The following is a 15452-nucleotide window of genomic DNA, read 5'->3' as shown; positions in this document are numbered from 1 at the left end:
ATCTCTGTTTTGTCGACCATGACTTTACTTCCGCTCTCTTCCTTGGCTAATGTGGAAATAAATTTTTTGGGTATGAATTTGAACAAGCTTTCAACGTGATTGAAATTGGGGGAAATTGACAAAAAGGTGACTTTTTGTTCCGTTTTAGTAAGAGAAGAATTAGGACCTCAGACGCCACCTTTTTCCTTATAGTTGGGATGATTATGTGCGCCAAAGCTTGAATTTGTTACTTAACTGCTTCAAGATATTATTATTTCCACTTAATACCAAAATTGGTTAGGGAAAAGGAATACATATATTGATGAAAAGATGAGTTAGTTTCCAATATTTTGCGTCCAATTATCTGCAAGAAATTATAATTAAATGGAGGGAAACCATAGCAACCAAAAGTGCAAGAGATTTCGTTGTTAGTTATTGAGGCTTATTTTTGTGACAACTATTTAGCAAAAACAGCACAAAATTTAGCACAAAATTTTCATTCCAAATATTTTGGATCTGCTGCAACTTGTTCAACTCTTTATTAAACAGGTAAGAATGATGTGAATTAGTTCAATTTAATTTTGAAAATATCGTATTTTATTCATTCTTAACATTCATCCATCACTAATTATTCATTCCCGTCCCGAAAAAAATTTGAAAAAATCTTTAAATACATACTTGGTCATTTCACTCTCCACAGATGGGAAGTGGGGCCCCTTATGCCAGTTGGGGGGTTCTATTGACTCCAGGGGCACTTTCTCTATCCTCCAGCCATATTGCATTGCATTAGATTGTGGCTCACGGTAGAGGTCATTTGGGTCTAAATGCAAAAATACAAAAATAACCAAACAAAAAATGACAAGAAATCAATGCTAAGGAATTTTGCGAAGTTTATGTAAGACAAGCCGTATCTCGGCTAGCTTTGACAAGATAGAAAATTCACCACCAAAACTTTGCATATTTCTGTGTTGAATGCGTTGAATTTTCTAATCTAAACTCAACGCGGTGAAATTTCTAAATTGCCAACGCTAGTTTCAGCCTATCTTACATAATTTTTGCGTTTTTAAGCGTAATTTTACCTATATTTACGTTCTTACGCATTTGAATTTTTGCATTGCCACAATTTGGTTGTGGCTCTCGATAGTGATCATTTGGGTCAACAATACAAAACGTTCTTTGAGGGACCAGAGACTTAAACACTGGTGATTAGAAAAACGTTGGTACAGAAAAAGTGTGATTTATAATCTGTTGGTGTCCAAATTAGTTATCAGTATCCCTTTTTGGTTTTCCAACTCATTTTTTAATGACAAATTTTGTGCAAATTGAGAAAAAATCTAGTAATTGTACATAGTTTTTGCACTCAAACAAAAAATTGTGTTATTTGAGATACAATTTGACGTTAAATGCAAAAAGACTGAACTAATTTATTGCTCTCAACAAGGTTGTGGAGTGGACGTCTGTTTTCATGAAGTAAGTTTTTTAATACCACATTAGAGTTGTAGGTATGTATCTATTCAAAATGGTGTAAAAATACTTTATTCTCAGTTATTCTCTAAAACATTTTGCTAATGCTCTTCCTTCAATTAATTTGATAAAGTATCAAATTCATTAAAACACAAGACCAATGTTTTTCCAATCTCTTGTTTCGTTGCATTTTTTTACTGGAGTATTGTTTCAATGTGTATTAATAAAGTAACGACGTTCAAGTTTGCAAATTGATTGAGGGATAAAATGTTGTTTTCTTGCAAATAAAAACGACCAATATAGAGGTTGATTTTCTATTACAGTGAAATTCTCCCAATTTATATTCTGATAGCCAAATTTGTCATAAATGGAAATTCCTTGTCATATAAATTTACAAAATCATTTTGAGCAAAAATTAACTGATTCTGGACACTGAAACTAGATCCTTGAACGAAGCAGTTTAAAATCAGACGAAACATAAAAAAAGGATATGCCATGAACTCGATTAATCGTCGATATGTATTTAAAGGGTCTAAATTACGGATTATTTTTGGTCCGCAGGTAACGAAAGTTTTATCAAAACTACTCTGAAAAGTAACTTTAGTTGAATCCGTGGTCAACCACTGGGACCTTCAAAAATTGTCTCATATTTAAGATTAAAACAACATTTTTAAATAAATCAACTTTAGAATTCACAAAAAAATTTTACGCAAAGATTGCTTCATTTTTATATCAATTTTTCGGTTTCAAGAATCTTTAACCTTTTTTAATAATATAATTTATTTAGTTCGGTTAAAAAATATAAGCACTTCGAAATAATTGCAAGAATAATTGATGGAGATGACGAACTAAAAAAAAACATAGAAGTATAAGTAACTTCAACTTTCTTTGACTAAACAAAAAACTGGACCTTGAATGGCTATGAGTGAATTGGGAAAACTATTTCTAAAGAAATCAGATAAAAAAAAAGAAAAAAAAACGAAAAATCGAGGTCAAAAAGCCGCATGTGAACAAAAAACCAACAGCGAGAAAAGGAAATTTTTTTCAAGCTAAAAATTACGCCTAGAATTAGGCCAACCTTGAATGGATTGGGAAAATCATTTAGAAAAAAAATCCGATCCAAAAAACCGAAAAAAAACAGTAAAGGTCAAAATGAAATTGCCGCAGGTGATCAAAGCCACTAGCGACAAAGCGAAATTTTGTTCAAAAACCGTTTCTCACTCTACTTTAACATTAGAGCGAAAAAATTTTATGCCGCAAAACCACTCGCTTGTTCGCTCCACTTCCTGTTTCGGCGTAACCAAAATCACTACTCCAATTTGACTTCAAAAACCATGAAAATGCGTGAAAAGATCTTTAAAAAAACGGCCCCCAATACGATTCAAATTCTTTGAATTGTAAAAAACCACGATGTCCCCAATAATAGCCGCTATCGCTTCGTGGCTATTAAACACAACAAATCACTGTTATTTGTTTGGCCAAAATAAGTCAAACAACAACATTTCTGTTAGTTTTTCTCGATTATTTCCCTTTATTCGATAATGAAAGTTCAATCTTTTAATCGATGAAACACAAAGTTGAGAAAAAAACTGGAGTGGAAAAAGCAATCAAGGGTTAAATTTCATTATAGTGTTTTCAGGTCTTGTTGGTAACTAAATAGATTTAAAGCGTGTAATATATATATCAAAATGCGTCATTTTATTAGCCAATCAGAATCGAGTATTTAAATACGCATAGAAATCGTTCCAATTTACGTACAAAGCTCGGAAAAAGTGCAAATAACATAATTTCGTTAAACCTAATAAATAAACCTATCAAGTAAGAATCGTTTGAACTTAATATTTTTCGTTTTTTTGCACGGTTTCGAATAGAATGGTGACCAGCGTTAATCACAATTATCAAAAACAGACTGATACCAGTTAAATGAGCAAAAAGACTTTGCCGTCTAAACTCTCACTTGTTGCTATTATCGTACCAATGTTATTACGTTGCTATGTTCGTCGTAATCTAAATACGTTGTTCTTCTACGTGGCTATCATCGATGAGTTATTACGTTGCTATGTTCGCCGTAATCTTAATACGTACTAATACTTATACGTGTTAGTAATGCCTATACGTGTTGCCGATAATACGTTAATTTATTGATCTTTGCTTCCAGAAATACGTTGCTCTGTCGATGTTTTAATCGCTTGATTAAATTGAAACCTTATCGGTAGACTGTTGTTCCGAGCCATATTTACAGCTACATTTATGATGCCGCGACCCGGGATACGAACACTTTAATAGATGAGAAGCAACGAATCAAAGACGAGTGCAAGCACCCGTATTTGGAGAGTTCTGATTGAAAAATCACTTCACACTCTTCGCATCCTCAATAACGCCAGCCCTCGCGTTGCCCCTTTGCCCTGACGGAGATGACCGGGCATATTTCGAATGCTATCGATTCTGGTCCCAGAACAAGCCCTGCAAGGACACGAAGAGAAGCATCACTATCAAACAGATGCAGCAATAACAAGGTGAATTGAATGTCAGTGAACCCAAGGGAGTCCCGATTGTGGCTGGCCAGTCCCATGCGGCTTGACACATTCTTGATGCCAGTTCCCGCCCCACTCCACCGACCTCTTGTCTTTGATCCACCACACCACATGGCATCAATCCCCAAGCAAAAGGACCCAACTTACTAAATGTGATTTGTGACATCGAACTGCTTAACTTTTAAGAAGGGCTCAAAAAAAAAGTCGGACTGCAACCTCTAAAACTGTAAGACAGAACCAAAACCTTTTTTCTTTGCAGTGTAGTATTTAAAGATTAAGTTAGACGGCAAGTAACCCAAGTAACGGCAAGTAAGTTAGACAGCAAGTAACCCCTTGAACTTTTGATTTGGAATGTTGTAGTCAAATCAAAATTTTTTGCATAACTGGTCACTAATAACCCCCACAATTGAATTTTTCGAGTTTAAAAACCCTGAGGCTCGGAGTTAGAGCAAAGCTTCTGAAATTCACATATCTTTTTCCACCAGATTGTAAAGAAAAGCAAGTATTACTATCTTGACAAGTCTCAGCGAAATAGAATATCTTTAGGAAAGGGAGCTGAAAAACCTTTATATATACTTAGACTTAAAATACTACAAATCTTTTTCCGCCAGACTGTAAAGAAAAGCAAGTAGTATTATCTTGACAAGTCTCAGCGAAATACAATCCTTTTCGGAGAAGGGAGCTGAGAAACTTTTTTAAGGGAAAAAAAACATCGATTTTGAAAAATTTTGGCTGAAAGTTGGGAAATTCAGACAAAATGGTCCTTTATGGGTACATAATAACCTCAAATATGAGGAAAAAAAAATGTGAGCACATAATGCTAAATTGTTCAATTTTGAAAATCTTTGGTCAATTTTGAGGCAAATTAAAAAATTTAGAAAATCAATACCGAATATTGATAAATCGTACTTTCGAGCTTGAAACCGTCCAGTTTACTGGATTACCGTTCCGTAAACAAGAATTTGCAAAAAATTGACCAAAATGTGAGAAAATTTGGACAAATGCATAAAGTTTTGACAAATTTGTCAAAAAATCATTTTCTCAACAAGAATGTTCGTTAATTGAGTGAAACTCATTAAACAGAAAAAGTTGTGAAAATTTTCACTTTCCACAACCTCCGGCCTACAAAAAATTATCAAATTCCTATAATTTTTTCGTCGCTCGTTTATGTACCGTTTTTTGTCCGCGTTCTTTTCGTTCTTTAACTTTACAATTCTCCGTTTTCCGCTTTTTTTTTCAATAACGTCGCTCTCCCAAAACTTCGCTTTTCGTTTTCTTCGCTACTTTTCCCATTTTCGATGTAGTATGTTATATGTGATGAAGTATGTTGTTGTTTTTGCTGCAGTATGTTGATTAAGCTAGTATGCTGGTTAGTTGCTTTGGTCTTGTTGCTTTTTAGGGTGTGACTTAAGTTTGTTCTAGAGTTACGGCTATTTGGTTTCTGGACTTCTCCAATTTACTAATTTACTGGCACCCCTGTTGTATTATATTGATTTTTGCTGCTGTATGTTTGCGTGTAACTGTATGATTGTTAGTTGGTTTAGGTTTTTGCCTTCTAGGGTGTGACTTAAGTTTATTCTGGAGTTACGGCTAGATTGTTTCTTAACTTTTTCAGCTTTCATTGACTACAAAAGCACTGCATATTACTTAACATTTGCTGTAGTTTGTTTAATATTGTTGGTATGCTGATCGGTTGTTTAGGTTTGATTATTGCTAGGGTGTGACTTAAGTTTGTTCTGAAGTTACGGCTAGTAATTTTCTTGTTCTTTTCATCCTTTTAGTATACTACCATTTGCCGTAATTTAGTCTGTTATTTTCATATGTTAAGCCTCATATTGACTTGTGCTAGTTTTTCTCTTGCAGTAGCATCTCTCCTTCTCCCTAGGGTGTGACTTAAGTTTGTTCTGGAGTTACGGCTACTTTGTTTGGTTGAGTTTGTTGCTGCGGTCTGCTAGCATAGTGGTTCTCGACCTCCCCGCTCGCTGCGTAATCGTCTCCCGCCCGTTCCGACCCGCCTTTCCGTTTCGTTGTGCGCTACTCGCTCAACGCCTCCGTTCTGCCCGTCTCGTTTCTTCGTGCGTCGCTCGTTCAGCGTTTCCGTCCCGTCCGTTGCGTCGCCCGTTTACTACCCGCGTTTTCGCCAGTTCCGTTCCGTTCTCTGTTCCGTTGCGCGCCGTTCGCCCGTCCTTCCCGCCCCGTCCGCTTCGTTTCCCGTTTCGTCGTGCTTCGTCCACCCAGTCCTCTTCCCCCGGTTGCCTGTGTTCCTGTTTAGTCTCACGTTGCTTTCAAGCACGTTAGACGCACTCTATAATTTCTTACTCACTTTCGCCGAGTAATTCATTACTCGGTAACTTCTTTTCTGCTCTTCGACGTCTTGATTATCAAGTCGTCGTCATTTGGGTTCGGTATAACCCTCATTCCACGTGTTTGGTTGAAAGTTACTCTACATTGATAAATTAGCCATTTCAAAATCATGGCCGAACATCAAGAAAAATTGAAAAAGCTCTTTAATGCAAGATCTAATCTAGAATCTGAGTTATGTAACATCCATAAGGACATCACAGATGCTAGAGATCGTCAAGACAGGAAGGTTAACGTTGAACGCTTGATTTCTAAGTTGAAAGATGTCTTCAGTAAACTGGTGCAGAAGAATGAAGAACTATTTGACTTAGCCAGTAAAGCGGAGAAGCCAGATTCAATTTACCCTGTCCTTGAGCAATGGTTGGATGATAAAACCAAGAACAATGATAAATTCTTGCTTGCGGCTAGAAGCTATATTGACTCAGTTGCTGACCGAGACACCGTATGTGAGGGCGTTAATCCTCAAGGCCAATCTAAGAGAAGTTCACGCCGAACAACAGCATCAATGTCTAGCCAGCGTAAACATGAATTTCTCATGGCAAAACTAAAAGGCGAAGAGGCCGAGAAACAAGAACAAGCTTCCATGCGCCTCGCTAAACAAAAACACGAAATTGCCATGAGAAAAAAGGAGCTTGAAATACAAATGGAACAGATGGCACTTCAAGAATTGGAGGAAGACCACCGCCAGCGTGTTGCAGCAGCTAAATTAGATGAGGCTGATTTAATGGATAATCATTCATTGTTTAGTCACCACTCAAGTGAACTTAATTTGTTTAAAGATAGGGGATCAGATAGAAGTCAGGGACTTGTTCAGGATTGGGTAAATTCGTTTCCAGCAGGTAATTCAAGTGAGTTAAACTTTTCTCGTCCTGGTTCAGCAACCACCGACCCTCCTGTTAAAGATACTTCCCCTAGTAATCCTCCAGAAAACCCAAGTAACGTTGCCGATAACTTACATCATCTTGAAATGCTTTCTCAGTACACACGGCCAGGAGTTGCAATTTCTGTTGCCCAGCAGGAAGCTTTGTATCGAGATTATCTACAATTACTCATTGATCAAAGGGCACATAGTCCCTCAGGCAGGGGTGAAGTGAACCAAGTACCAGTCGACGTACAAAATGTCGCACTCCCACCACCTCAACCACCTATGCAACCTCCCCGGCCACCGACACCCGTTATGGCACCAACGAACGCCATCTTTGTACCTGATTTTTCAACAAACCCACAAGTAAATCAGTTCTTGGGTCCGAAAAGCTCCAGTGTGCCTTGCCAATTACATATGTCAATGCCTCATGTTCAACAACAACAGAATCTAACTCAAAGTAACATTCCACACCAAACACAAGTCCCTATTGCCCATTCCCCGCATAAGGTCCCTCCACCTCTAAACCCACTCGTGAACCCGCCTCCCGTGTTCCCATCTCAACATCTATTTATTCCTCAGCCTCCCGTGATTCCGTCGCCCCCTCCAGCGAGCACAGCAACATACTTAACCGTCCCCAACATTCCACAACAAAACATTGTCCATTCACCTCAAGCCCGCATGTTACCATGCCCTACCGCACCCAAACTTCCCCTTAAACGTAACCCCGATTTAAATTTGTGGCGTTTCCCTCAGAATATTCTCCCAAACGTAAACCAGGCGAAAAATAATGCAACCGTCTATAACAACGTTCAATCTAACCTACCCCCAAGCACAGCTAACCCCACCATCAGCCATCCCATCTTGCAAATGAGTGCACAACATAATCCAAAAAGCAACTACGCAGCTACTGTAGCATCCCCGTTAACCCCTTTAGTACAACTACTAACATCGCGCCACCTTTCGTCACGCCGGTTATACATCCAACATACGGGCATACTGCTCCGATACCATTGTGTTGGGGTGCCCCACCGCATCCCACGCCTCCAGCGCCAGCATCTGAAAATGCAAGCTTGATTAAGGCATTCACTGACGCCTTATCTAGCAAGAGGAATGACCCAAAGCGCAATTGACTCTCAGTCCTTAACTGATGATGTAAAATTGACATACCTTAGGAACCTCGTAACAGGTAAAGCTAAAACAGCTATAGCTGAGTTCGCCTACTGCGGCGCAATGTACAAAGACGCACTGAGGACCTTAGAACGTAAATTTGGCCAACCACAGGCGGTTGTAAGTGCACATTTGGACAAACTCAACAGCTTTCCACCACTGAAGATGCATAATAGCGATAACATCATTAACTACTCGGGGTGCATTTCAAGTCTTGTCGGGGTATTTAAATCGCTGTCATATGATTCGGATTTAAAGAGTGCTGCGCTTCTCAACACTGTCGTACAGAAGCTACCACACAATATGAAGGAGTCATGGTCACTCTTCACGGTCAAAAAGCATTGGGCGAAACCTACTCTTCTTGATTTCAACGATTGGTTAAAAGAGAAGGCCGAAACGCACGATGTAATGAAGAATACCGCAACTAAAGCAAGGACTGAGGATACCAACAACTCAGTAACAAGATCAAAAGTTGCTTCAAAGGCATTTGCTGCAAATTCGCAACAGGAGAGTAACCCTAAGCCGCAACAGAGATCTCCGTCAACATCAATCTCTAGTTGCATTGTATGCAAAGGCAGCCGGTTGTGGGAATGCCGTGTCTTTAAGGAAAAGACCCCCACACAGAGAGCCAAGGTCGTGGCTGAGGCAAAGCTCTGTTTCTCTTGTTTGCGTGATAAACACATGTTTAGGCAATGCCCAAGTCCCCGTAAATGTAGGAAATATGGTTGCAACAGCTCCCATAACACCTTACTTCATGGAGCTGAAAGGGTTTTTCCAGCTAAACCCTCAATAAACAACAACATCGATACTTCGAAGTCGAACGCAGGTACAAGTAGGCCATCTACGGGTCAACAGCAACCAAGCAAAACAGCCACTTTGTCTTCCGTGACGGATGTTAAAGGCCTCCTTCAGGTCACGGAACTGAAACTTACTAATTCTTCTGGCACTAGTACTACGGCGTTGGTTTTATGCGATACCGCTTGCAGTAACTCTTGGGTGTCCGATAGTCTCGCAGCTAGACTCGGTTTGCAGGGTACCGCATTAAAACTGACCGTCAAGGGTATAAACACGGAAGAACTCATAGACACAAAGGTGGTTCAATTGACTGTGACACCTCATAAAGACCAAGACTTCGAAGCATTCACTGTGCGTCCCTACGTGAGGGAAACATTAAACGTAGGTTCCGACATCATTGACGTCAAGTCCATGCAAGAAACTTACCCACATTTGGCAGTTCTAGATCCAGTAAGATATAGCTATGGAGAAATTGAGATGATACTTGGACAGGATGTCTACCATGCCAACCGCCCGTTAGAGTATTTTTTAGCCGACGAAAAGTGCTCACCGTTCGCTGTCCGCTTACCCATAGGTTGGGTTTTAAGTGGCCCACTCCCGTCAAGTTCAAGTTTAGTCTCGGTGTGTTTCAAAGCCAGTATTGAACAGGATTTTGAATTAGCTTGTCAGGTTAAATCTTGGTTTGATATGGAATCGTACGGCGCGTTCAAGCAAGTTGACCCACGATCCGCAGCGGATGCACGCGCGCAGAAAATACTTGAAACAACAACCTTCCATAACGGCCAAAGATACGAGGTCGGTATGTTATGGGCTGATGACAACATCCAACTCCCGAATAACTACTTTTCATCACTGGTACAACTCAAGTCTCTCGAAAAGCGGCTCTCGAGAGATACATCACTGAAAGAAAATTATGCTAGTACCATCCGTGAAGACTCGGAAAAAGGTTACTTGATTACAGTCCCTGATGCTCACAAGGTTGAGCAGCTGTCGAATAAAGAGTGGTACCTACCACATCATCCCATAATCAATCCGAACAAACCGGGGAAAGTGCGTAGGCTATTAAATGGTGCTGCAAAGTTCCACGGTACTTCTTTGAATAAATCTTTGCTCACTGGCCCCGACCTGCTCCAAAACCTAATCCACGTACTACTTAGGTTCCGTCAACATCAATTCGCCGTGTCCGCAGATATTGAGGGTATGTTCCTCCAAGTGGGTGTCCCTGACTGTGACCAGCCATTACTGCGTTTTTTTGTGGCGGGAGGACCCCACAACAAATGTTGTAGTGTATCAATACACGCGCCATATATTCGGGGCTAAAGACTCGCCCACATGCGCTAACTATGCACTGCAACGCACGGCCCGAGACAATGTTATTCAGTACCCGGAAGCAACCAAAGCCGTCCTAGAAAACTTCTACATGGACGATTCCTTGGATTCGGTGGAGTCACCTGAGAGGGCTCTCAAAAGATCGAAGGAGTTGGTGCAACTTCTCCATCTAGGTGGGTTCAAGCTTACTAAGTTTGTATGCAATGTACCAAATCTGGCTGATCGAATTGATGGGTCACCTCAGTCCACCGAACCAAAAGTAATTGCCTCATCTAAGGAGGAATCTTCGCACGTGCTTGGGTTGAAATGGGATCACAACAACGATTTTCTAGTTGTGAGTCGGGGTACCTCCAGTACAGTAACTAAGTCCTTAACACAACGCTTGGTATTGAGTCTAGTGTCTAAGGTGTTTGATCCCATCGGCCTAGTGGAACCATTTACTGTTGGTGCCCGATTGTTACTAAAAGACATCTGGCGTGTCAGCGGACAGCACTGGGATGAAGAATTTCCAAAAGACACTGTTGAAAGGTTCCTCGAATGGAGTGTAGAACTACCCAAGCTTGCAGAAATCAATATACCAAGGAGCTACTTTTCGGGAAACTTTAAACACCTGGAACTACACATGTTTGGCGATAGTTCCCAAGAGGTCTTCAGCGCTGTTGCATTCCTCCGAGCTCAAGTAAACACTTCTAGTGGGCCAAAAACAGAGCTTGCATTTGTCCTGGGTAAAGCTCGCGTAGCACCTATGAAGGTGATGACAATTCCAAAGCTAGAGCTGCAAGCTGCTTTACTGGCCGCTCGGTTGAAACAAGATATCTGTCGAGCCCTTACTGTGCATGTCAACAAAGTTTATATGTGGACTTGTTTATATGTGCCAATATTTGTTGCAAACCGCGTATGCGAGATTTTAGAACACACTAGCGTTGACGAATGGAACCACGTCGCCTCAATCGATAATCCAGCAGATGCCGGTACTCGTGGTATGGCCGCTGAGGTTTTGCAATCAAGTAGCTGGGTGAGGGGTCCAGATTTCCGAACCAGATTTTAAGAACCAAGGAATTCCCGTTCGAACCAAGCTTCGAAGTAGTTAAAAACAAAAAACTTGGTATAGTAACTAAGGAAACTGACGAAACCAATACATCATTGGCCGCATCCGTAACCAAGTCAACTAAGGAACCACCCCCGCATTTAATTCCCTTTGATAAGTACAGTTCTTATCAGAAGTTGCTTCGAATAACAGCATACATACTCCGGCTGTTACCTTCACACGAATGTTACCGTAATGCCGATGGTAGCATCATAGATCCCACTGAGCTTGACGAAGCCGAGCGTCATCTTCAGTATCTCGTTCAAGAAGAATCTTTTACTTCCGAAAGGAAAGATCTCCTGGAAAACAAACACTTTAAACGGAGTAGCCGTATTGTCCCGTTTTCACCCTTCGTCGGACCAAATGGTCTAATTCGTTCGGCTGGCCGCATCAAACTGTTGGTTGAAGTTGATTTTGATGTATAACACCCTATCGTTCTCGACGCGCGCCATTTCTTTGTAAAGTTGTTCCTTAGGCACACCCACGTTAAACATCATCATCAAGGTATTGACTACCTGCGGGCTAAAGTACAAGAACGTTATACCATCCTTAAATTACGTTCCTCACTACGTTCCATTAAATCCAACTGCCTTACGTGCAGAAAATTTCGAGCTCCCACTATCCAAACAATCATGGCTGACCTCCCAGTAGAAAGACTCGCATACCAGTCTACTCCCTTCACGAACACTGGGGTCGACTACTTCGGCCCGTTTTACGTTACTGTGCGTAGGACAACCGAGAAGAGGTGGGGTTTCCTCTTCACATGCTTAACCACTCGTGCCGTTCATGTTGAAATTGTTCCGTCCATGGACGCCAGTTCGTGTGTAATGGGAGTGGAGCGTTTCGTCTCACGTCCAGGTACACCGGCCATTATTTGGTCAGACAATGGCACTAACTTTGTTGGCGCGGAAAAAGAGCTACGCGAGAATATCGAGAAACGGAACACCATCAACATCGCCGTGGAACTTGCCCACAAAGGCATTAAGTGGAGGTTCAACCCGCCCAGTGCGCCACACCAAGGTGTCATCTGGGAGAGGCTAGTGCGTAGTTTCAAGCGCGTACTTTACACAATCCTTGGAACACGTCGCCTCACAGATGAAGTTTTAAGTACCACCTTTTGTCTAGTCGAACATGCCCTTAATTCACGCCCGTTAACGCCCGTAAGCGCCGACCCGTCCGACCTAGGCGCATTAACACCTAATCACTTTCTCCTCGGTAACCAAGCACGTAGTCTCCCTTCCATCATTGGCGTAGACGAGTTTGATCACCGTAAACGTTACGCCCGCGCGCAGTCCTACGCTAACGCTATTGGGTCTCGTTGGATCAAAGAATACGTTCCGGCGCTGAACCGACGTTCCAAGTGGCAAACGCCTGCCGACCATCACCTTAAGACCGGTGATTTGGTTTGGGTAGTTGAAGAAACCAACCCGAGGGGTTACTACCCCACTGCTCGGATCACTGAACTCCGTTACGGTTCCGAGAGCGTCGCACGCTCCGCCGTATTGCGCACGTCCTCTGGATCGCTCGTTCGCCCGCTTGTAAAATTAGTACCCATTCTCCCAGCATCTTCTTCTGGGCCGGGGGATGTTAGTAACTAAATAGATTTAAAGCGTGTAATATATATCAAAATGCGTCATTTTATTAGCCAATCAGAATCGAGTATTTAAATACGCATAGAAATCGTTCCAATTTACGTACAAAGCTCGGAAAAAGTGCAAATAACATAATTTCGTTAAACCTAATAAATAAACCTATCAAGTAAGAATCGTTTGAACTTAATAATTTTCGGTTTTTTGCACGGTTTCGAATAGAATGGTGACCAGCGTTAATCACAATTATCAAAAACAGACTGATACCAGTTAAATGAGCAAAAAGACTTTGCCGTCTAAACTCTCACTTGTTGCTATTATCGTACCAATGTTATTACGTTGCTAAGTTTGTCGTAATCTAAATACGTTGTTCTTCTACGTGGCTATCATCGATGAGTTATTACGTTGCTATGTTCGCCGTAATCTTAATACGTACTAATACTTATACGTGTTAGTAATGCCTATACGTGTTGCCGATAATACGTTGATTTATTGATCTTTGCTTCCAGAAATACGTTGCTCTGTCGATGTTATAATCGCTTGATTGAATTGAAACCTTATCGGTAGACTGTTGTTCCGAGCCATATTTACAGCTACAGGACTTTCCCATTATAGCCCCCCATTATGGTAAACTTACCATGATGGGGGAAGTCTATGGGTTATCTGACCGTTAAGGTGGTGGGGGCGGGGGGCACTATATTGGAATAGACCAGGGATCACTTACCGAATGGGCTCCTCTGATGTTTCATATGTAGTTTGTCGTATACTAAGAATGATCCCCCGTGTATATCGAGAGTGGGTTTTATCTTGTCATTGGCAGGAGTCACTGCTACAGCTGGCAGCCCACTCTAATTTGATCACAGAGAGCATTCCCATTTTGCAAACTGCTTATTTACTCTCCAAAATACTTCGATGCCATTTTCATTAAATTAATACAAGAAATGCCAGACCGAATCTATTCTGTTTAGCATGTGTGCTCCCCCCCCCCTCGACCCCTGCTTAGTGGGTGTATATTATTTTCACCCTCAGACACACGTTGTATATTTGGATATTTTCCGTTTGTGGCCCCCATTTAAAGAGCACGTGTCAGTACATGGTAAACCTTATGTAAAAATATGGCACGTGCGTCTGGGGGTGCAAATAATATGCACCCAATAAGCTGGGGGGGGGGCACAAATGGAAAAGATCCGTATATTTTTATATATATAGTAATAACATAATTTCCAACGTGCTATTGAACTCAAATTGACCCCCCCCCCCCCCCCCCCCCCCACCCACCCACCCGCCGGGCTGCTGTTATTTATGACATTGTCATATATTCTATTGTTCGCTGGCTTGCGAAACTGGGCGGCCAGGGCCGGATTCGGCAACAAGTTCGACCAATGTTAGGCATTGTTTATCTATCTTTATAAGTTTTAGAATCGCAAAATGTGAATAGATTTGCTGCCTTGTATTTGATGTTGATCTGATCTTGGGCAGGTTGAGGGTCTTCTTTCACATCTTTGCACCTCTCTCGAATCGTGTTCTGGAAACCCACTTGGGTCAGGTTGAAGAAACCAGCCATAAGTTAATCCTAGTTATAAATATTTATAATAAGGGTTGATGTAACCAACAGTGTTTAACTCGATAGTATGTATACTTATGAATAAACAGTGTATTGCTTATTTAAAAATCTTTAATTTTGATCAATAAAGTTGAAAATTGAATCCAATATCAAATTTTTCAAACAAAAATAGATACTTTAAATTTCTTAGTTTGGCAAATATTGTACGCTGTTTGGTTTCCAGAATATTTGTAAATTGTAACAATACTGAGATAGAGTTGAGTTCGTTTTTACAATAAAAACGCACGTGTTTTGATAATAGATGATCACACTTAAGAGATTTTTACTTGTTTTTCTCTTCAAACGTATTAAGCAGTTATTAGAGCATAAAATTTGCGTGACAAATTTTTTTGAGAGTAAAACGACCCAAGTAAAGGAAACTACGAAAGTTGTCACCGTAGTGCAGAGAACGCATAAGTTTAATGGTTCTAGTGTGTTCAATGACGGCCACCGTCAGCTTTTATCTCTGATTTTAATTTAGGATTGTGAATTGTCTAATATGCTTTTTATCATTGGGCTAATTTTGTCAACTTGGACATTTTGGGTAATTATCTACGATCGTATGTTTCTTAAATTGCACATTTTGCTGGGGAAAAATTGTGTTAACGTATCAATGCGCGTCATTTTTTCGAGTCTTTCCCATTATAGCCCCCACCCCCAGTTTAATGGTCAGATAACC

The 15452-nt window shown here is 40.7% G+C and overlaps 1 protein-coding gene across 1 annotated transcript in view; it reads right to left on the bottom strand.

Moving 5' to 3' along the window:
- LOC142356329 (sperm microtubule inner protein 11-like) overlaps positions 1-15012 on the bottom strand; it is a 15660-nt gene extending 648 nt beyond the window's left edge. The window contains exons 1-3 of the mRNA XM_075408258.1: positions 14618-15012; positions 13895-14018; positions 658-799 (exon numbers count right to left, since the gene is read on the bottom strand). Of these exons, the coding sequence (XP_075264373.1) occupies positions 658-799; positions 13895-14018; positions 14618-14734 (383 nt within the window). The 5' untranslated portion in view covers positions 14735-15012. The remainder of the gene's footprint in view (positions 1-657; positions 800-13894; positions 14019-14617) is intronic.
- Between the last annotated feature and the right edge of the window lie 440 nt (positions 15013-15452).

The sequence above is a fragment of the Convolutriloba macropyga genome, unplaced genomic scaffold (assembly GCF_964194025.1).
Source record: "Convolutriloba macropyga unplaced genomic scaffold, txConMacr16.3 SCAFFOLD_2202, whole genome shotgun sequence".
Classification (NCBI taxonomy): domain Eukaryota; kingdom Metazoa; phylum Xenacoelomorpha; order Acoela; family Convolutidae; genus Convolutriloba; species Convolutriloba macropyga.
Note: the sequence above shows the minus strand (reverse complement) of the source record. Positions and strands in the feature narration are given on the sequence as shown.